The 21,589-nt window shown below is 37.6% G+C and overlaps 1 protein-coding gene across 10 annotated transcripts; it reads right to left on the minus strand.

Moving 5' to 3' along the window:
- Positions 1–149: 149 nt before the first annotated feature.
- Positions 150–21,583, minus strand: SPATA6L (spermatogenesis associated 6 like). Of its 10 annotated transcripts, none has more exons than XM_026083587.1 (10): positions 21,535–21,583; positions 20,114–20,251; positions 17,903–17,951; positions 16,924–16,965; positions 14,081–14,202; positions 9,339–9,416; positions 8,115–8,207; positions 4,294–4,402; positions 3,382–3,425; positions 150–770 (listed from the first exon to the last, which is right to left on the minus strand). In XM_026083587.1, the coding sequence occupies exons 1-10, from the start codon at positions 21,571–21,573 to the stop codon at positions 510–512; spliced, it is 975 nt and encodes a 324-aa protein (XP_025939372.1). In that variant the 5' UTR covers positions 21,574–21,583; the 3' UTR covers positions 150–509. The 10 variants fall into 10 exon arrangements, with proteins under 10 accessions (XP_025939372.1, XP_025939370.1, XP_025939371.1 ...); XM_026083585.1 differs by having other exon boundaries at positions 14,081–14,205; XM_026083586.1 differs by having other exon boundaries at positions 16,924–16,961; positions 17,899–17,951.
- Between the last annotated feature and the right edge of the window lie 6 nt (positions 21,584–21,589).

Raw genomic sequence — 21,589 nt, forward strand, 5'->3', positions numbered from 1 at the left:
CGACGGGAAGGGTTGTCCACTTCAGGCAGAGCATGTCACAAACCAAAGCATGTCAAAGAGAAGGGAAGTTGCATCTAAATTCCTCACCAGATAAGGATCATGAGAGCACTCCATAAAATTTAGAAACAATAAATGTGAAAACAGTGAAAAAGAATACATTTCTTGTATTTTTCTACCTGAGGCTTCAGTCATTTGTGGAACTCATCAGATAATGGCAGAAAACTGTTCTGTGATAACGAAAATGTCTCATAGAAAATGATGAAAAAAATATGCATAGAATATAAATCTCACATTTCAGGGCATAAAGCTAACTATCAACTAACAGAGGTTTTTACACCTAGTGTCTGGTACTAGTCAATGAAGAAAACTGCATTAGATGAACCATAGCTTTTCTACATACCCATACAATGTAATCACTTCCTGAATAATTGCCACAATTTTTCCACTTAAATTTTTCTGATAATCATAAATTCAATTTGCCCAAAAAGACAGAATGTGAATTCTTCTGGTCATTCAACTTGTACTCTCACAGCACAATGTTGTTCAAGTAATTGATTTTGATTATGAATTTGTAACCTGTATTGAAGAGGAGAGGGACTTCGAACAGGACTTGGTGACTTCAGGCGTTGGGAGGTTGCAGGTGAAGCTGCATGGTGAAAAGCTAAATGCCTCCAACTGGGAGAACACTGTGGGTAACTGAAAAGTTCATCTGTTTCAAGAGATGATGAATCATGTTCAGAAGCAGCCTGTTCAGCTGGTTCCCTGACAATCTAAGGAATAAAAAAGCAAATAGCTAAAATTGACATTTAACATAGAAAAAGGGGGAAAGAAAGAGACTGGGGAGAGAAAGGAAGGTAGAAGTCGTTATCCATTTTACTGAAATGAAGAATAAGGGAACTATTAGGGTTAAACTGAAAATTCATAATGTCAAACTTACAAAATGTAGGCAGACCTACTGTGAGGCACACGAAATGGAAGCCCTTAAAAGCGTGACCATATTTACAAAAACAATCAGAATCCTTCATGCTGATGAGTGGCTGACAAAAGCTAATCAAACTCATTATTCTAGCCAGGAATCATTTCATTTGTAAAGGGGTAATATGCCCCAGGCAGACGAACAAGCTCCTTCTGTCATCACGTACGAAAGATTTATTTTGCTGTATTAGGCTAATGAGCATCCCTCTCAAATAGTCAGGCTGAGCTTGGAAATGGGAGGGAATCAGGAAAGATGTATCACATAGAGGGGCTTTCAGAGGAGTCTTTACAAAACCTGCACTTTCGCATTTGTCAAGTGGGAGTTCAAGCGGATTGTGACTAAACAATGAAAAAGAAATGTATTAGCAGCCCACTCTGTGATGGAATCAGTTTGGATCAGTGGACTGAGGAGAGATATTCAAAGAGTGATCTCACATTTGATATCAGGCATCATTAGCAGCATAATTAATATTTGAGAGAAACACAGTAACATTAAATAGGGCCTGAAAACGTGTCTCCATAACTACTTTTGCAAATCTGCCTTTCATTACATACACGTGTCTGAAATGGCTGCAGGCACAAGGTAGTGTCTAGAACAGGTGATGAGATGTGATATGGTTCACTTCTAAATTAATCTGTCTCCTCTGATAATGTTGACAGCAGGTATGATGTCAGATGCCATTCATCTCACCTAACACTGACCACCTAAAAGTTAGGCATCCAATTCCAACTAGTTATCCATTTTAGTCAATTATGGGAGTTAAGAACTGATAGGGTATGATACACCTCAGTTGCCTTAGATGATGATTTCATGACAGCACGAATCACCATCTTTCCACTGCATATGGAAAGAGCTCAGATGACTAGCTTAGACTAGATGTCAAACCTTTTTTGGCTATAGTTAGCTTAGATGATTCCTACTTCACTGTTGTCCATTAGATGTTCTTTGTGACATGACTGCTGATCCTAATTCATTTATTAATGAACAGACTTTGAAACCAGACAAAATACCATCTGGCTCTACCAGTTCCTTGCTATAAATGCTAGAGTGTGACTGAACACAGCGGATAGTCAGTGAATGATGGGCAGAGAGAATGGCTAAGAAAAATGGACATGAAGAATAAACAACCTTTTCTGCAACAAGTTTGGCATTTTGGTTGGGCAGTACTCAACAAACCTGAACAGTACAGGAAACCTTTCAACAAATAGCTGTACCTGCAGATGTAGAGCAATGACTCCAGACTCTCTTCTTACTCCTGCACCTCTCACCAGTACTGTACACTTTTTAAATATTTTAGATTTGGTTTATTACTGGTGAATAACATACATTTTCTTTGTATTACAGAATCAGAAAGCAAACTTCCCAAATCTGTCCCTTCAATGTGTCTCAATTCATTTCAGCAGAGACCAAAGTCAGGTGAGACAATTCTATCTCTGGTCATTTTTTGGTCTTTTTATTAATATTGGAAGAAACCAGTCAAAACTCAGGCAGAGATTCTTATATGAATCCTTACACAAACAGTGGTTGCTCTCCATTTTCATAGAATCCTCTCCAAACAGCTGACAGATATTAATTATTTTCTGCTACTGCTAATCTGAGGTAGATTTGAAATGATGACTAAGAAGGAAGTACCTGCCTATCATATTGCTATAATGATTTGTCCTCACTACAGCTTCTGTGTGAAAAACCTTTGTACACCTGTCACAGCTACTTCTTGGGTATAGCTGTAATTTAATCAGATGTATTAATGCAGCATATGACAAAATGCTGAACTGGTCTCAAGTCAGTTGAGGTTTTAGTTTGCTAGCAGTGACTTTCCTTAGCAGCTGTACAGGGAATGCTGGACCAGAGGTTCCATTTGCACAAGGAACCCCCATTCATGGCCATACTACATTAGTTTTGCTGCTGTTCATAGTCAAACAAGTTAGACTAGTGCTAACACTGATATATCTTTACTTGACAAGCCTCCAACTGAAGTGCAGGCATTGGCAAAGAGCCTTTTGGTCTTCTATATTTTTAGCTAGTCCTAGACCACTAATAAGTTAGACTTCTCTACAGTTTTTACTAAAATGTGGGCTGTAGATGTCCAGTACAGTTGGGTAGGGAAACTTTCATATAGACTAGCCCTATAATTTTTGCAAAATAAAGAATTTTCAGCGAAAATAATGTGGCCTGAAATTTTTTTTATTATATATATATATAAGATTGCATAATTCTGCAGGGCTTTCATTTTCCCAGAGCCAAATTATTATGTCTCTCACATTTCCTCCATGACAAATAATTAGCCTTACCCATTACCATCTTCCGAACCATCAAATCTCCTCATGGAATTCTTCCTTTAGAATACATAGACTAGACCAGTAACAGAAGAGATGGAATTCTTCACTTGCTTTTTTTTAAATTACCTTAACTGAGGTATTTGATGTTTCGCAGTTATCAAAAGTTAAAGCTAAAAAAAAAAAAAAAAAAAAAAAGGATTTCAGTGACATTATTAACAATTAATTTTACATTGGTACTTTCACTTTCAATACATTACCACTGAAGTAAAAATGAAATCACATGAAATGTTTCTTACAGGGAATGCTCTTTATCAATTTCAATTACATTATGTAGCTATATTACAGCATTTTGATTCAGAGAAACTACCACAGGGCAATTACAACTCTATTAGGCAATAACTCTTAACTTTCTGGGTATTCTAAAGAAATATACATGAGTAAGAAGGATATCTTTGCAGCAAGTTACTTTTCAGAGCAGAAATACACAGATTTTCTTGGATTGTATGGCTTAGTTGTCATTCCCGATATGCAGATTAGATGATGAATATTTTGCATATGACAAGGGGAAGAACAGATGAAGCTTAAAAACTGATAATTTCACACTGACAAAGGTATTCATCCAAAATCCCTTATGTATTTCTATTCATGTGAATGGACTTCATATGAAGACCTTTAAAGGATTCCTTGCTGAAACAACAAATAGCTGGAGAACGAAAAACAACAATAGTCAGTGAAGAACAAAGAAATCAAGATCCCTTTTCCTGAACTGACTTCAAGACCAGTTTTCTTTAGAGAAATATACTACTCAATAAGGGAGAAATCAGTTCCTGGAACTTCTGCCTATTTGTCCCATGTTCTACCACCTTTTTCCAGGTATAGCTGTTCATCCTGAGCAGCACTTTCTTTTGTGATCAGTTCTTCTGAACTGCAAACAGCAAAATCTGACATGCATTTTGTTAAAAGGTTTCTTTGAGATACATGGTAATATCAACAGTGGTATTAGCAACATTTCATTTGCTAACAGCAAATTATAAGTACTTCGTTTCACATGAAATTTGGGAGAATCTCTTGCTGATCTCACACTTTTCTTCACATTACAGTAAGGCAATGGTGAGGTTACTTCACTGAATGATTTGGAACTGTCCACCTAAAAATGAAGAAATAATAGTAAGATGCACTTCTTAACCTACAAAAACTAGGCCTAAAGACACACATTTCCAGCCTTTACCAAAAATAATAAACTCATTCTTCCTCCCTCTCTTATTCTCTTTTTATCCTCAAAAGTGCAAAAATACACAACAGTGGAGAAACATGTACAAGGCACAAGGCAGGCATTTTTGCAAAATAACCTTCTCTGAAAACACAGTTTGCTCTTTTTTTCTTTTTTTTTATAATTTCGAAACCAGAGACTTCCCACACAACAGAAAGTTTCAGGACAAAATGTACAGCAAGAAACAAAGTGGCAAATTATTTCTGGAAATTAGAAATTTTCTACTCTTGGTCTCCTGCACTGGTCCTCAACTATTTGCAGTGAAAATAACTCCAAAAGATGATGTCTTCTTTTGTAAGTCAGAGATGTTGCTTATTGTGAAAGGCAGATTCTTTTTTCCTCAGAGAAACTCATCCTAGGCTTGCAAATCCTGCTAACTTCATTCCTACCCATAGGGATCTTTCATTTCCCCACACCAAGCGCTGGTTAGATTAATACACAGACAGCCCTGTAATGCTGGACTGATTGGTCTGGCAATCAGTCACTGCATTTTCTCTACTTTTCATGCTAAAATGTAAATTCTCCCAAATGCCGAGTAGTATGCCCTTGACTGCATAAAAGTCTAATGCCGGATGTGGGCTGGAGCTTTTGAAGTTCGGAATGAGAACAGTATATAACAGTATGTTATGTAAGAATCTGTGTAGAAGGAACCTGCATTTATCAGCATGGATGACTAGGGAACTCCTGACTGAGCTTAAACATGAAAACTAAGTACACAGATAGAGAAAACAAGGTTGGGAGGAATACAGGAGTCATTGCCTGAGCCTGCAAGGATGGCGTTAGAAAAGCCAAAGCTCAGCTGGAGTTAAAAATAGCAAAAGATGTGAAGAGCAACATGAAGGGATTCTGTGAATATAACACTAGCAAACTTAAGGCTAAGGAAAATATGGGCCTGCTGCTCAATGGGGAGGAGGACTATGACAAAGGACACTGAAAAGGCTGAGATACTTAATGCCTCATTTTTCACTGGTAAGGTCTGCTGTCAGGCCTCTCAGGTCCCTGAGCCTAGTAGCAGGGTCTGGGGGAGCAAAGCAGTACCCACAGTAGAGGAAGATACAGTTAAAGATCACTTAAGCACAGTGGATATCCAGAAGTAGATTGGGTCTGGATGGCCTGCATCTGAGGGTGCTGAGGGAGCTGGTTGATGTCATTTGCATGGCAGTTCCCCATTGTCTTTGAAAGGCCAAGGCAACTTGGGGAAGAGTCCTACAGGAAAAACACAAATATTACACCTATCTTCAAGGACAAGAAAGAGGATCCAGAGAATTACAGACCAGTCACCTAACCTCAATCCCTGGAAAGTTTATGGAGCAAATCTTCCTAAAAACCATGTCCAGACATACAAAGAACTAGAAGGCAATTAGGAACAGTAAACATGGATCTACCAAGAGCAAATTACATTTTATTACCCTGGTGTCCTTCTATGATGAGATGACTCAATGGATAATTGAGAGAACAGTGGACGCTATTTATCTTGACTTTAGCAAGTGTCTGAGAGGATCTGTAGTATCATTATGGCCAAACTGGTGAGATACGGACAGGATAAACGGACTATAAAGTGTGTGGAATGTTGGCTGGACCACCAGGATCAAAGGGTTGTGATCAGCAGTTCAAAGTACAACTGGTGGCCAGTTACTAGAGGTGTCAGAATAAATAATGTCTAACATCTTTATAAATGATGTAGATGATGGTGCAAAGAGCACTCCCAGCAGGTTCCCAGACTATACCAAATTGGGCAGAGTATTTGATATACCAGAGGGCATCAAAGATACCTCAGAATGCTGGATAAATGGACTGACAGAAATACTATGGAATTCAACAAAGGTAAATGCAAAGTCCTGCATCAGGAGTGGAATAACACCATGCAGCTGTAGAGGCTGCGTGTCAGCTGACTCAAAATCAACTTTGTGGAAAAAACCTGGGGGTCCTGGTGGACAACAGGGCCAGCAATGTGCCCTTGCAGCAAAGAAGCCTGGCCACGTCCTGGGCTGTATTAGTACGACTGGAGCCAGCAGGCCAAGGGAGGTGATCCTTCCCCTTTATTCAGCATTTGTGAGACCACATCCTGAGCGCTGTGTTCAGTTTCAGGCTCTCCAGTGTAAGACAGACATAAGCATACTAGATAGTCCAGCAGAAATACACCAGAGTGGCCAGGGTGCTGAAACATGTGACATATAAGGAGACATTAAGAAGGCTGGATTCATTCAGCCTTAAAGGGGAAGGTTGAAGGGAGATCTTGATGCTGTCTACAACTATCTAATACAAGGATGCAGAGAAGAGAAAGCCAGACTCTTCTCAGAGAAGCACAGTGGAATGACAAGAAGCAACACCTCAAGTTCCAGTTAGATAAAAGGATTTTTTTTTTTTTTTATCATAAGGGTGGTCAAACAGGTGCCCAAAGAGCCATGAAATCTCCACCCTCATAAATGTTCAAAACCACAACTTCACAATGTCCTGAGCAGCTTAATCTAACTAGACCTGTTTTGAGAGGGGGTTGGATTAGATGACCTCCAGAGGTCTATTTCAAGATAAATGACTTTATGATTCTCATGCAAGGCCAGATTTAAGAAATGTAGCCTGCTACAGATTAAAATAAAATATTTGTGGAAAGTTTTAAAACTACACACGATTTTTAAAAGTTGGACTGCTAAAAGATATGCACAATGAAATAGGATTGTGAAACACAAGACCAGGACATAAGCAAACACAAGGTACTCTAGATAGCTATCACTTTAGCTTGGAAGTACTGATCACCTGAGAAACTCTCTCCCTCTTTCTCAGCCAGACAAATACTGCTGCAATAAATTGACAGAGCAAAACATTCAGATGCAAAAGCTTGATGAAACCCAAGAAACACTTCCACCAACTTAAGTGACTAACAGAGAACTCTGATGGGTCAAAGTAGAATCAAGGGGACTGACAATCACTGTCACAGATTGATTGGTCTGTCAATAAGTAGAGTCAGGTCAATTCCAGAGTTTCAGAAGGAGGCACATGGAATCTCTCAAAAATATGAAACTACCTGCCCATGAATACCTTACTAACTACAGAAATGCTCTGATCAGTTTGTGTCCTAATGCAAAGGGGAGAGGGAAAAATTATTTTATTTATATCTTATCTAAATTTATCTTTGAATCCTTCATTGTCAATATGTTTTTCCTTTCCTGAATGTTGCTAATTCACTGTCCTGATTCCCACTAGATGTCAATGAGTTCAACAGGTCAATTACATACCAAACAGAAAAGAATTTCTGTTTGTATTTTCCAGTTTGCTGCTATTAAATTTCTTCAGCCTTTTCTTGATCTAAGTAGCCCAAGATGGGAAAAACAAAAATGGAATAGAAAAAGATGGGATAGACAAAAATGAATACTATTATTATCATAACAAAAATCTCCCAGAAATTTTAAGACTTAGGTGTCTGACTACAAATGGTGGCCTGTTCTCATTTCCTGATTTGCACTCAGCAAACTCCAAGCTCAGTCTGCACGCTGTTGTTCATTCTCTGTGGATAGTTCACAGAAGTGGTCTCTAGTATTTGGAGAAGGAGCCTGTGATTTTAATGACCTTGTATGTCTTTTGTAGATCTTACCCTTTTCACTGATGTCTTGCATTGTGTTAATGACCTGCTCCTTCGTTTGGGTGATGCAGATCCAGATCTTTGATTCCTTGTTCTGTTTTGGGCCTGGCAGAGAAATTAACTGTTGCACAATTATCTAAGTAAAAGCAAGTAAGAGTCATTTGCAACCTCCCCACAAAGAAGACAGTAAGCTCTAAGCAGAACTTAATTCAATGACCTATTGACCATGTGAGAGCAGAATTTGGATCTTTGTATGTACAAACTAAAATGGAAGAATCTGTGATTCTCTGCTGGAGTATGTCAAAATCAAAACAGAAAGAAGTTAGCATAGACTCATACATGCCATCTCCATCTATTTTATCTCTGTTGTATAACTTCTAATCTAGGGCTCGACCCTGAAATATTCTGCACTGGCCTCCATGGAACCCAGAAAAGCGTTGAGATTACCTCAAAAATGCATTTGTGAACTTAGAAAACTGAGAACTTTGGTTAAAATTTTGCAATCCTGATTTCTGCAGGAGCTTATTCAGGTGAACCCTGTAAGGATCTCAGGTCAACAGTCAAATTACATGAACTAAATTCAGCAGCTGTTACTCAAACATAAGAGCTTCATCTCCTGCAAGTGTTTTGTTCCAGCACACAGGATAATTACCTAACAGATAACCTACTAGACAGATAGCCACTAAAGAAAACACAGCAATAACTGATAGCACTGTCTCAGAGGAGGACTAACTCTTTGCAATTCAGTCTAGATAAGAAGCTGTAGGTGAACTGGGTAAACATATTCACTAAGCAAAAACATGCAAAGAGAAATATTTGTAAAATCTAGACACAAACCACTGGCAGCAAAAGACAAGAGGCACCAAAATGCCATCATATCAAGAGATCACTATCTGCCAAAATACTACCTTTTTTAGAAAACAAGCCAAGGTCTATTTGTTTTTGTTGACTTTCCCTGGAATGAATTACTGTGCTGCCATGACAGAATAATTAGGTTATAAGAGCAACTGGGGTAGAAGATGACAAACTAAGAGAGGGGTAACTTTGGTTCACTGTCAATCAGATTTGCTATTGCTATGACAGAATCTAAGACCCCTGTCATGGCTTTAAATCTTATTACCATTGCTGTGTGGGATGTCTAGATACAAAGGTGACAAAGGATACAGTGCTGCAACAAGTGGACTCTTGAGGTTAGTCAATTTTAACCAGGTCTGAACCCTTGCTGTAATTACTTACATAATTCTTCTCTCTGCGCTGAAGTGGAAGCTCTGTAATGGTTGTTCTTGTGGAGAACTCTATTTTTGGCGCTATTCCCTTAAAAATAATAGCAAGGGAAAAGTTTAAAAACATTATCACTTTGTATACACCTCCCCCCCCCCAACATTCAGGCAGAACATTTCAAGTTTTTTATTGCAACTGCAGAATCAAAAGTGACTGAAAGAGGCACTGCAACTAGAAAAGACTTGTGGCAAACTCACAGTAAGGAACAGTTTGCAAAGTGATTCGGCTATGAAAAGCAGCAATTTGATCTTAAGTTGCACATCCAGCCTACTAGTACAGAGCAGGAATGCAAGAGACATTTTTAATAGGCACAAACCTTGCAAGAGGGGAAGCATAATGCACAAGGGCAGCAAGATCAAAACACACACTTGAGACACCAGCACAGTCCTCATATTTCGTCATAAAGCCAAGACTGTGAGGAAGGGTGAGCAGAATGCTTTGGACTACAGAAAGGATGTAGAGCTCTTTATTATTTGATTAGCAGTTGTATTCACACACTAGTCTTCTTGATAAATCAGGGTGTTACAAAGTACACTTTCCAAACTGGTGTGAAAAGAGAATTTCAGTTTTCCTTTCAAGGTAGGTAATGCCATGACAAATATTGTGAAAGACAATTATAATCCGTAACTGAAAAAAATCTGTTCACTTGCCATCAACTTTGAATTGTGCATTTTAGCAGCTCTTCTTTCTTCTAAAAGAGTGACAGAGAAATCACAGTACAGTACCTGCAAAGTATAATTGCCCCTACCATTCTGCTAAGCAGAAGAGAAAACAAAAGCAGTAGGGATGAAGAAGCAAAGAAATGAGCTCTCCATCATTACTGGCTGACTGTCTAGCCAAAAAGAATAATGCCTGGACAGAAGGAAGTAGGCAAGGACACTTTCCTGTACAAAACTAAGTATGAGCAAGTGAACTCTGTCCACTTGTATCTTCCAGCCAGTCCTGCTATTCATCTGGTCTGCCAAAAAGCCTGAGTAATGTATTTCCTGTCTTTCTCTATCACCATTTTGTCTTATAAACATGACATATTATCTCTAAGCAATCATCAGCCAGTACAAAAGAGAGTTGTCCTAAAACCCATTTTGGAAAACACAGTTCTGTGTCTTGCAATCCATATTGTGCCTTGCATCCACAGTGAATTTTTACCTTAGCTAAATGTATTTTGGCCAGGTCTGAACCGTAACAAGAAAATAAGTTAATGACATAGTAATCAAAGGAGCAAAATGGGATGGTTCTTTGACTGTAAAGCACAAGCTGTCACTCTTACCTCCAGGTTCAATTTCTTTGTAGTGCCAACCTGCTGCCCCCTACTGTTGAAAGGAGCTCACAAAGGCTGCCAAATCTGAAGGGCAAATTCTTGGTATTCTGGCCATAATAATACCGTAAAATAGACTGACTGCTACACCATTTTACCAATCCTCTACCTAAGTAAGCAAAAGAAAGCTTACAGCAGTAGTTACCTTTAAAATAACAATTATAAACCATGCAATCCACAACAAAGGGCATATATTTAACTAAGCTTTTAGCATCCAGGCTACCAGCCTTTCAGAACAACTGCTACTGATGCAAACAATTGCTGCTTAATAGCATTTCTGTGGATTTTAATGTAAATAAACAAACCTAGATATCAATAGGCAGGAAAGAACAATCCATAGCAGAGTTATTCCCATGTAAAAACGTTTGAGCCATGCCAGGTTCTTCTTCACTGGATTGAACAGCAACAAAAATGGAAAATCTTTCCCAGCAAGTTCCTTAAAAAAAATTCAGCAGGAAGCAGGAAGGAAGGCTTCAGTTCATCTTAAGCACAAACCTGATGAAAAGCCCCAGAAGTCAGTGTATATCCTTCCATTTGCTTCTTATTCTAATTCTGATCCAGATCTCTAGAAAGCCACATGTACATTTTCCTTAAATACAATTTGAAAAGACTTACTGAATGGACTTGGTTTTGTTCAGGAAGCTGTATGAACAGTAAAGCCTATAGGAAGATGCTTACATTGGTTATAAGCTCAGTTATAAGTAAAGCCAAGCTTTATGCAGGAAGTGAGCTGAATGAATTCAGTGGATGTTATTCCACCTCATTTGTAGAGGTGGAAAAAAGATGTAAGAAATACTGAAATCAACAGATTTACATCAGCAGAAGGTCAGTGGGATACGGGAACAAACTCTTTCAAAGCTGAACTATACGAAATCTAAAAACACATAAATTGTAAAATTGGACTTTCAGTCAGTAAGAATCATAATATAAAATTTAGCGCAGACTTATATGGACCATTTGACTTTGTTTTGTCATGGCACAAGTGATTTAGTCATCCAGTTTTGTAACTCAGCAAACCATCTTGTCAAAAATATAAATGAGACTGAGAAGAGGCCATGGAGGATGAGCCTTACGTTAGTAGTATGTTATCTGTACAATGCTTAAAATCTACATTACTACAGAAATGTCACATTTGCAGTGTAAATGCAGGATACTCTGCAGGGAATTACAGAGTATAAGACCGAGCCTAAAAGAACAAGTTACTGCACTGAAAAATTATTACACTGAATTAACAGAAACAATCCGACAGAGCAGACGTCAACTAAGTACTTAGATAAACCTGAAACATCTCCCAGACTATAACAGGGGAAAAAAGAATGACAATTAAAAGAGGCCAATATTATACATGAATACAGTAGTGCTTTATAATAATTATCAGGATTCATCTAAGGAAGGCCATATTAAACAAAACATATTTTTCTGTTATCAACTTTGCTTGTATCCATAGAACTATGCTTTAGCTAATCATACATAATGATGCATTCCATTCAAATGAAATCCAAGAATAAAGAAAAGTATAAAAATAGTACATTATTTTTATACCTCCAGACCACTAAAAGCCAGTATTTCTTTGTAAACAAAGTTTCAGCTATGCCTTCTATGTTGTTTGAAAATCCTTGAAAGGATAGGATGCCACACTGGTACCAGCAAACAACTTACACAGAAAGTGATGACGTTCAGAAGGAAAATATCTTATGTATCGGTAAACACTGTAAGGATGAATTAGATAACTTATCAGGACAATAAAAATGACCAAGTTCATCGCTTGTAAACTTTTTTCTTCCAAAAAAAGTCAGAATGAGCATAACTAGATAGTAGAAAAAAAGACACTCAATTTGTTTTCCTGTACTGCCCTGGTAAACTAGGTACCAGTTTACTCTATTTCTGCAATTACAAATAACTGTAGTAAGAGATAAACAGCAGAATATCGGGAAGCAAGCGTGCATAGGAATTTTAACTCTCAATCAACGCACTCCATACTTTCTGAAATCTTAAAACTAGGGAATATCAGAAAAATGAATTTAATAAGACCACTCAAGGTCTTTTTAACAGAAAGTACTGACTGAAGTCAAATACTGGAACAAATTGCTCAAAGAGGTTGTGGAATCTCCATCTTTGGAGGTATTCAAGACTCAGCTGGACAGCAACCTCATCGAATTAGATCTGCTTTGAACAGGGGTTGGATTAGATGACCTCTGGAGGTCTGCAACCTGAATTATTCTATGGCTGCCTTAAGAGCATGAAATTATTCTCCTCTTCTACTGTGACAATCTGACAAAGCATTTAGATTTTTAACAGCACATCAAACCGCTTAACCTGATCAACTTGAAACAATTTGTCCTCTAAATAACATTATAAATAGCTAAATAACATGACAAATGTGCTTCAGCTTAGTAATACATCTCATGAAAGGAAATCAGATTAGCTACATATGTCTCATAATTTACAGTCACTTTGATGTATCTTAAGGACCAAGTTAAAATTCATACACTATAACATTTGGCTAATTAGAATATGTATTTCTACATTTCTGTTCCAAATGTATGGTAAGAATTATTGTATTAGACAGAACTTTCTAATAGTTACTTTTTTAAAAAGTCCTGTATCTTTTACACTAGTAATTTATGCAAAAATCAGTTTTTCATTTGAAATAATGACATTCCTAGTCTGTATAGTAATCACAAAAACTTTCTGACTATGAATCAACGGATATTTGAGTCTGCAGAATGGATGCTCCTCTCTGCTTCTGCTCAGAGCTATTATAAACTGCACTGTAGTGAAATTAGTAAAATTCAAGTCAAATTTATTGCTTTTTTGCATAATACAATCCATAATGCAGTGAGAGGGATGAAATGTATTTTTTTAGGCTGCTGTTGCAGCTTTAGGAAACCATGAACCATAGCAAGAAAAGGCACTGGAAGGATTCACAAAGATATAAAAGTGTAAGACTCTCAAGAGATGAATGAAAACAGAGCAGAGTGATAAAATGAGGCCTGTACATGGAGGAAAGAAAACAGACAGAAAGCTGGCATCCTTTTATGCAATCAGTGCAAAGAAATCTGAAAATCTGATAATTGCCTGGTCCCTTCATAGATTCTGAGAATAGAGGTGTGTAAATGAACGTGAGATTTTCCTACTAGGTCTTCTATCCTGCCAACACAGAGATTTTTCTTACTGTCTGTGACTAACATGTAATTGTTAGGCTAGTACATGTCTGATACATTCTCTGAGACACCTCCATAGGAAAGAGAGCACCCAAGCATCTCCGTCTGCTCAAGAAGACCGAAAGTGTATTCAACCTCCAGTCCTCGCAAAGTTGCTACTAGGTAGCTGACCTCCCTCCTTCTTCACACATGATAAATATCATTTACAGGCAACTTACTGGGAAATGAGAAGATGTTTTCATTAACAATTCTCTGTCCACACCAGGATATGCAGGAGTCAGCTTAGGCTCTGGGAACAGAAAATCTCGAGTATTCTCTTCATAAAATGCAAGGTCATCTCCTACTGAAAGAATAATAATTAAAAAAAAAACAACAACAGAAAAACACTTGACAGGGTTGTTGTTATGGAATTTTCATGAAGAAACAGATGTGCAATGCAAACTCAGTAATGTATGAATGCCCTTGACAGAATGCTGCTCCTTTTATGCATAAAAGATGCTGTCAGCAACAGGTAGAGGCAAAACGGAGAGAAACTATTTATACTTTCATTAGTTATGAAAGATTTGGCTTAGCATAGCAACAGTGGATTTTGATGCTATCCTTAACATTCCATCTGTCAGTGTGCCCCAAACCATTTAAGGGATGGGAATGACTGCAAGGCTTGAAGGTAGACTGCCTAGTCATACTGTACAGAATGTCCAAAGCTGTGACCTCAAATTAAAATCTGTTCCTTATTTTACCTACATGACAACCCAGCCACATAAGAGATGAACACCAGCATCTATCTCTTGGTGAGATTAGAAGATGAATGCCCTCTTCAAAATAATTTCTATAGAGTATGTATAATGTATGGGTTTATACACAGCATGCCAAATGGCAGTCCAGTTGGTTTAAGCGGAGGTCTTCTCAGTGCTCTCAGTTAGACCAGGACTCCCCCACCGAACAAACAACTAACTACTCAAATCAGCTGCCCACAGGAATAACATAAAACAATTGATATGAGGTTACAACATTCCAACATTTGTTCAGCAAAAATGTCATCTTAAAAACGGTATTGAAAGACAATCACCATTGCTCTTAAAGTGTATTCCCTCCAGAGAGCCACCTACGTAGTCAGCATCACATAAATGGCTTCCCAATCACAGAACATGAGACTTATGGCCCACTGACTGAGGGCGTAAGTATCCATATACTACACTTGCCTCTAGGCCTTCTCTTCCTTCAGAACTGCATTACCTGAGCTCCACATGAATGGAGAAGAGGAAGGTCAGTTTTGCTTTGCATTTGTAGCACAGCCGGGGACAGAAGATACTTTCATAAGCATCCTCTGCAGCAGAAGAATTGTAAGGTACACTGTCAACTGTCCCGCTTAGAAACTAGCAAGGATTTTGCTTTATTGAAATGACCTGTTAGATTGGCCCCAATGTTACACTGTAAACGTCATTTTCTGGATATCATGAGGTAAAAGCTGCTACTGCCTTTACTTGGATATATTCTGTATCTTTATCTTTACAGAGGCAAGGAGACTTGCTCCCTTCTAATCAGACTAAACAAAAGCCCTGCAATTTGGTGATTTCTAGACAAAACAATGCTAATAAGGAAAGAAATTTCCAGAAAATGAGTAACACTTTTGACCCTATTCAAAGTTCGATCTTTTCTAGTCATTTATTTAGTTGTAAGGATTGTCTTTTCTTATTGATCCCAGCTTGTCAATGACCAGAAAGAACTTTTAACATCCTACAAAAGAAAAACAAATAAACAGCCAATTTTGCTGTATGTGGACTGTCTTAAGATACCAGGAAGGACAGAGGCTAGCACTGATTCCTCTTATGAGGAATACACCTAGGCTTTTTTTGAGTAATTTTTGAATCAATAAAGTTGAAAAAAGAAAACACTTCCCACTGTAAAAAAACAAAAACAAGAAAAAACTCTCAACTGTATATTTTTTCAGAGGAAAAAAAAGGAGAAAACACCTGAAGTTTGATTCATGAAAACATGTAGGTACTACCAAGAATAAAGATCAGATGTTCTGCAAGACCAGAATACACTGATGAGATCATTAAATCCCTTACCACTTTTTAATACAGTCTCATCCCTTTTAAAGGCGTGAAAATACTGAACAGATTTTCTGTCCTGTCAAACACAGGGAAAACCTGCTACACTCTGGGAACAAAAGCATTAAAAACTACATGTAGCTACATGAGATTCTGATATCCACAAAGCTTGAATGGAAGTAACCCTGTGAGAAGACAATGTTCACAGTCTCTGGACTAAGACAGACCAAAGGTCTTTTGGTCTTGCTTAGGATTTTATATAGAGATAATAAAAAATTCTCTCATTTGATTCTTTGCATTTCCTTTTCCCTGTATCAATGAATATTTTTTAAAGCTGGAATGACATCAAAAATTACCCTTTATTATATCAGCAACCTTTGAAAACAAAAGGCAAAGCAGAGAGGGAGAGATGAACATATGAAGCAAAGCATTTTGAAAAATAAACAGAAAATGTAAAGGTGATATTTATTATACAGGGAACATAAAGTATGTTTTAAATTTGTCATGATGGAACAATAGCCAATTTTTTACAAAGTAAACGCTACCTGCAGTTTTAGAATATATACAAATGCTTCATAATCAGTGACCTTAACAACAGCACTTATCTGCCACCCAGTGTCCATTTGCTTTTTTTTCTGCCTTACAAAAAAACAGAATATGAAGTCTGTAAAAGACTAACACCATTATCTATCAAGATGAACTCTATTCATGTTCTGTTAAACATTGTTGGCAACCTAGAAACAACACAGAAGAAACTAAAGCAATATGAGTGACCCTAACACAGTATTCAATAAGTTCAGTCAGAAGAGGGATTTTTTTTTCACCTCAAGTGCGTTCCCAAGAATATATATGAGGAAGTGAGGGGGAAGAAGGAAATGGGGTTGGAGGAGCAAGTGTAATCTGTGAGCAGAAAAAGCTGGGTGGCATGGTATAAAACTAGCATCCACTGATATTCTTTTCATTGTCAAATTACCTAATATGTGGAAAAATATTTACTTGCCTATTACCTGAAGATACAAGCTGAGTTAATTCAAACCTCGTTACACTCCCTGGAAGATGAAAAACAAATTATAGCAGTGTGGCTAAGTAATTAGAATAGATTTACTGTTTACTCCTGTGGCACACAAATTGAAAACTAACCTGATAGGAAAGGCTGGAAGAAGGACAGTAAAGGAGAAAGGAGAGAGGTAGGGGAGAAGGGAGATACAGTTCTAGAGCTAGTCCTTATTTCGATGAGTTCCTGGAGTATTTGTTGTATAAGTATTATTAATACTTTAAAAGAAACAAGCAGGAAATAAGTATCAGCACAAAGTAACCCTCTATGGTTGACATCTGATTGGATTAGAGGATAATGGGGCAGTCACTGCATAAACAGCTTCTGCCTTGACCTTCTGTTGAGCTTACAAGAGCAGCTTGGTCCAGAGGGACAAATACCTGAGATCCAGTAAGAACAAATGGATGCTAACCAGATTAAAACTAAGGGATGCTAACTGTTTAAACTAACAACAGCATCTGCTTCTGTCAGTATGACTGAAGAAGTCTGGCTGCATGGGCCAGGTTACTTGCAGTGATGAAACACAATGTAGGCAATATTAAATTCCACCCACCCCCCCAGTAATAAATAAAATTTTAGTTTTAAAAGGACTGTCCAGTTACTAAATTCATGACGTTACAGACTTCAAGAGAAAGAACTGCAGATGCAAAAAGAATAACCAAAAAACCCAGCCTTGTCAGGTCAGCCTAGTGCTACACAAAAGTATCAGAACACATTTTTAGGCCTGGCCTAAGAATGGAAAATCATGCCATTCACTCTACAGGAGGTACAGACTGCCACCCAAATGGGTGAATCCAGAGCAACATGTAAGGGGAATGATGTGTACCTAAGACAGACAAACAAGCAGAGAGACAGACTATGTGAATACAGGGACCTACTTTGTCATTTTTTAGTTATTCATCTATTCCAAGCATTTTTTTAATTACACTTACTTTCAAGCATCTCAGTTACAGCAGCAGGATCTACAGCACTTTCAAAGACCTTCAGGAAAATAACAAAGAGTGAACAAATTCATTATAGTACAAATTAATTTAACAATCTAGCATTCATAGAAACACTTTAATGCATTTTGCCTGTTGTTCGTCATGCTGCCACTAAATCAAACTAAACTAATACTATACATCTATTTATGCAAATGGTATATGTTTTAAAATGTCGTTTACATTTACATTTTTTAAAGTATGTGATATTTTGGAAAAAATAATTTAAATCTGAAACTGTACCTACATCACTGTCTGCATCAATTTCACAACAGTCTGCACTTTACAGGAAAAATCCTCACAATTGCAGTACCATAAGTACAATTCCACTAACAGTAAAACAGTAGAAGCACAAGTGCAATTAGGGAATGTATGTTTGGAAAATACTTGAATTCTTGGCCAGTCCTACGGGACGCATCCCAAAAGGAAAAATTAAAAGCCCTAGCTGCAAGCATCTTAAAGCACAGGTCATCTCCCACATGGACAAAAGGCAAATTAGTAGGTGTGAGGAGGTATTCCTCTGTTTCTATGTATGATGTAAAGATGATTCAGCATATTTTATAAAAATAAAATGAAATAAAATTTCATTCATGAAACTTCTTTATGAAATAAATACATTTTCCTATATTTAGTTCTAACGCATTCTACCACAGCAAATTATGTCCTATTCAAAGATATTCTTCTTATTCCTTGGAGTGAAATTCTGATCCTTTTGCAATAAATGGGAATTTTAACACAAATTCCAGCCAGGATTTCATGTTGAATGTTCTGCCTCTCTAAATTAGCTGCCCTCTGCTATATCTCACTCATTCTATCATTTTTGGCAGCTTTTCTGTTTCTCATAAAACTTGCCAACATCCTTCTTCCAATAATATTGGTGCTTTCAGACAATATTTTAGTGACAACTTTTTGGGCAGGACTGTGCAAAGCATATGTTTTCCCTGAGAAATAAAATGTGTTGCTCAATGCTAGTTAACACCTACTAATGAAAAAAAATGGTTCACAAACACATTACTACGAGGTAAAACAAGCTATGAACTTATCCAGCATCACCTACTTCATGATAATTACCCTGATTCTCTTCTTCCCACTAGGTGAATGTAAGAGAAACTACTCTTCTGCAAAAGTGGGTTACACTATTTCATTTTTAACTTTATGTCAGAATGTGGAAATGGTCCTGTATTGTAGAGGAGCTGAAAGGCTATGGGTTCAGAGCTAGGTTCACCCCAAGATACAGTAACGGCCTAGTAGAAGTTACTTTGTAGCTTTCAAATATGTTAACAGTAGCTTTTCACTTGTGTCAACAATAACCTCAAGGGACAAGGGAAAGTAACCACCTTCTCTCTTCCTCAGAGAAAGAAATGTTGAGAGTGATGTGAAAAGAGTTTTAGAGCAGCAGAGACACTAAGAGAGTGGTTTGAAGAAAGAATGGTTTCTCAGAATAGAGGAAGAGTCAGAAATCAATAAATAAGGAGAAAAAGACATAGCTGCTCTAAACTTTTTCTGTTCCTGTTTTGCACTGGTTTCAGCATGGTTCTGCTCATCAGCAGACGTAACAGCCATTCTGCCCTAACCCATTTTTCCAAAACAGTTTCCAAAAACAAAACAAAACAAAAAAAAAAACCACAGAATCACAACTAATGAGTGTACATTACAGTACAGGAAAATCAAGCTGAAAACTTATGTTCTCACCAATTTCAGATGTTAATATGGCATGTAAAAGGGTGGCAAAAGCATTTGCCTATCATTTATTTGGATCTTCATTTAAGTAGTATGTCTGCTGCTATAATAAAAATCTTGAACAGGTGACAGCCATATTAGAATACAGATATCATTTTGTTTCCACAAAAAAAAAAAAAATCTGAAACAGCATAAATTCAGAAAAATTATCTTCAAATGCTATTGTCATTTCTGAGATTATACAAGAACCTCCCATAACCACCACTATCAATAAAACCTCAAACTGTAAAATATTAAAGCAATGTTAAAATCTATTCCTTTTAACCAGTGGGTCTAACACTTCATCACATTATGTTGAAATGTGTACAAAACAAGAATTACCTACCAGTTGTACAAAAAGTTAGGTTATGCAGGAATTACAGCTTGTACAARACAAAAGGCATTAGACCTTCTAGCCTAAAGCATGTAACAAATGAAAGTCACCTTTTCAAACAACATCTTCTCATGAAACAAGAGAGGGAAAACAGGAGGAAGGCATTCTGTCTCTTTGTATTGACCCAAGATGCACACACTGAGATAAATGTCATGTTTTTCTGGCAGGAACACACCAGGACATGTGACCTTATGAGAGAAAAAATATATATATTCACATTATATTGTTAAATGCAGTCTTGCACACACACATCAGACTCAGTCTGCAGGATTACCACTCCCCATCTCAGAAGGGATTCAATAGGCCCTTGGCTTCATTTACACTAGGGGCAGTTACAGATCTGGTCTTCTGCACAGGGGCTTTCAGAAATGCCTGAGAACAGAACAGCACATATCTCTGTAAAATCTGCAACTCAATTCATGCTTACAAAGCACATAAGCTCTTTTGAAAACCTCACCTTGGCACCTATTTCAGCCAAAATATTTCTGCATTGTTTTAAAAAGTTATCACATTATACCATTTTATGTCATTTTATATCATTTTAATGCTAATTTATCAGTGTTGATATTCCAAAATTTTATTACGAATATTTTAACAGAAAAAGCTAAGATCTGTAAGCTCTTGAAGATAAATTCACAAATTAGTATCTATAGATTCAAAATAAATACACTTGGCATAAATACATATGCAAATTAGTGGTTTAGCTCTTTAACACCCCTCTTTGAAATTGGTGAGAAATTTAATTTCTAAGCACATTGTTGCAAACACTAGGCATCTTTTTGGCAGCTCTGTATTGTTTTCAGGACTCCTTAATGAAATGATACTCATATTGTCTAATTTTGCATTACAGATTTTTCTCAACTAATTTTTTCATAACCGATAAGCCAAATTCCCATTAAAAAGGTACAATTTGCATGTAGGGTATGATTCAGCTTTACAGTCAATCTACGATTGATACAAAAAACTGCTTTGGTATCATCTAAATACTCTGCAAGGGTTGCAAGATCTACAAAGTTCCCACTATATTTGTGTCTTTCATACTAAAGGTTTTAAAGCACTGTGAGTTCTCACGCTTTACATTTGGGACTTTTCTTTTTTATCAGTTCCCTGCAACAGGGACTGATTTCGTAGACCTTAGCATTCCACACACCAGAAATATTTGATACCAAAAAGGGGGTGAATGATTAAAAACTATGAATTYTTTTACATCTCATGAGAGGACCTATTACGAGCAACATATCATCCATTCGCACAACAGCAATAACACCCTGGCTAAATAAACGCAACACAGGAATAAAAATCCCACGTTTGTTTTAACTTTTTCATTGCGCTCCTCAGGGTCCCGGACTAACCGCGGTGACAGGTTTCAACCGCTCCGCCCGCCCCCGCGACCCGTGCCGGCTTCCTCCGGCGACCTCCCGCCGCTCCCGCCCGCCCCGCAGCCCCGGCGGGGCCGCCGCCGGCCTCTCACCGCGTGGATCTGCAGCTCGACCCCCACCTTCAGCGGCATCGCGGCCGCGGGGCTC

The sequence above is a fragment of the Apteryx rowi genome, unplaced genomic scaffold, assembly GCF_003343035.1.
Source record: "Apteryx rowi isolate R43461 unplaced genomic scaffold, aptRow1 scaffold_61, whole genome shotgun sequence".
NCBI classification, from domain to species: Eukaryota; Metazoa; Chordata; class Aves; order Apterygiformes; family Apterygidae; genus Apteryx; species Apteryx rowi.

Excerpts from the sequence above, each read along its gene's own strand:
- SPATA6L (XM_026083585.1), bottom strand. The coding sequence starts at position 21,573 with ATGCCGCTGAAGGTGGGGGTCGAGCTGCAGATCCACGCG. Across the intron at positions 9,417-14,080 it reads AAACATCTTCTCATTTCCCA|GGAATAGCGCCAAAAATAGA; the intron begins GTAAGTTGCCTG and ends ATTATTTTTAAG. Across the intron at positions 3,426-4,293 it reads CAAATTTCATGTGAAACGAA|CTTTAACTTTTGATAACTGC; the intron begins GTACTTATAATT and ends TTTTTTTTTTAG.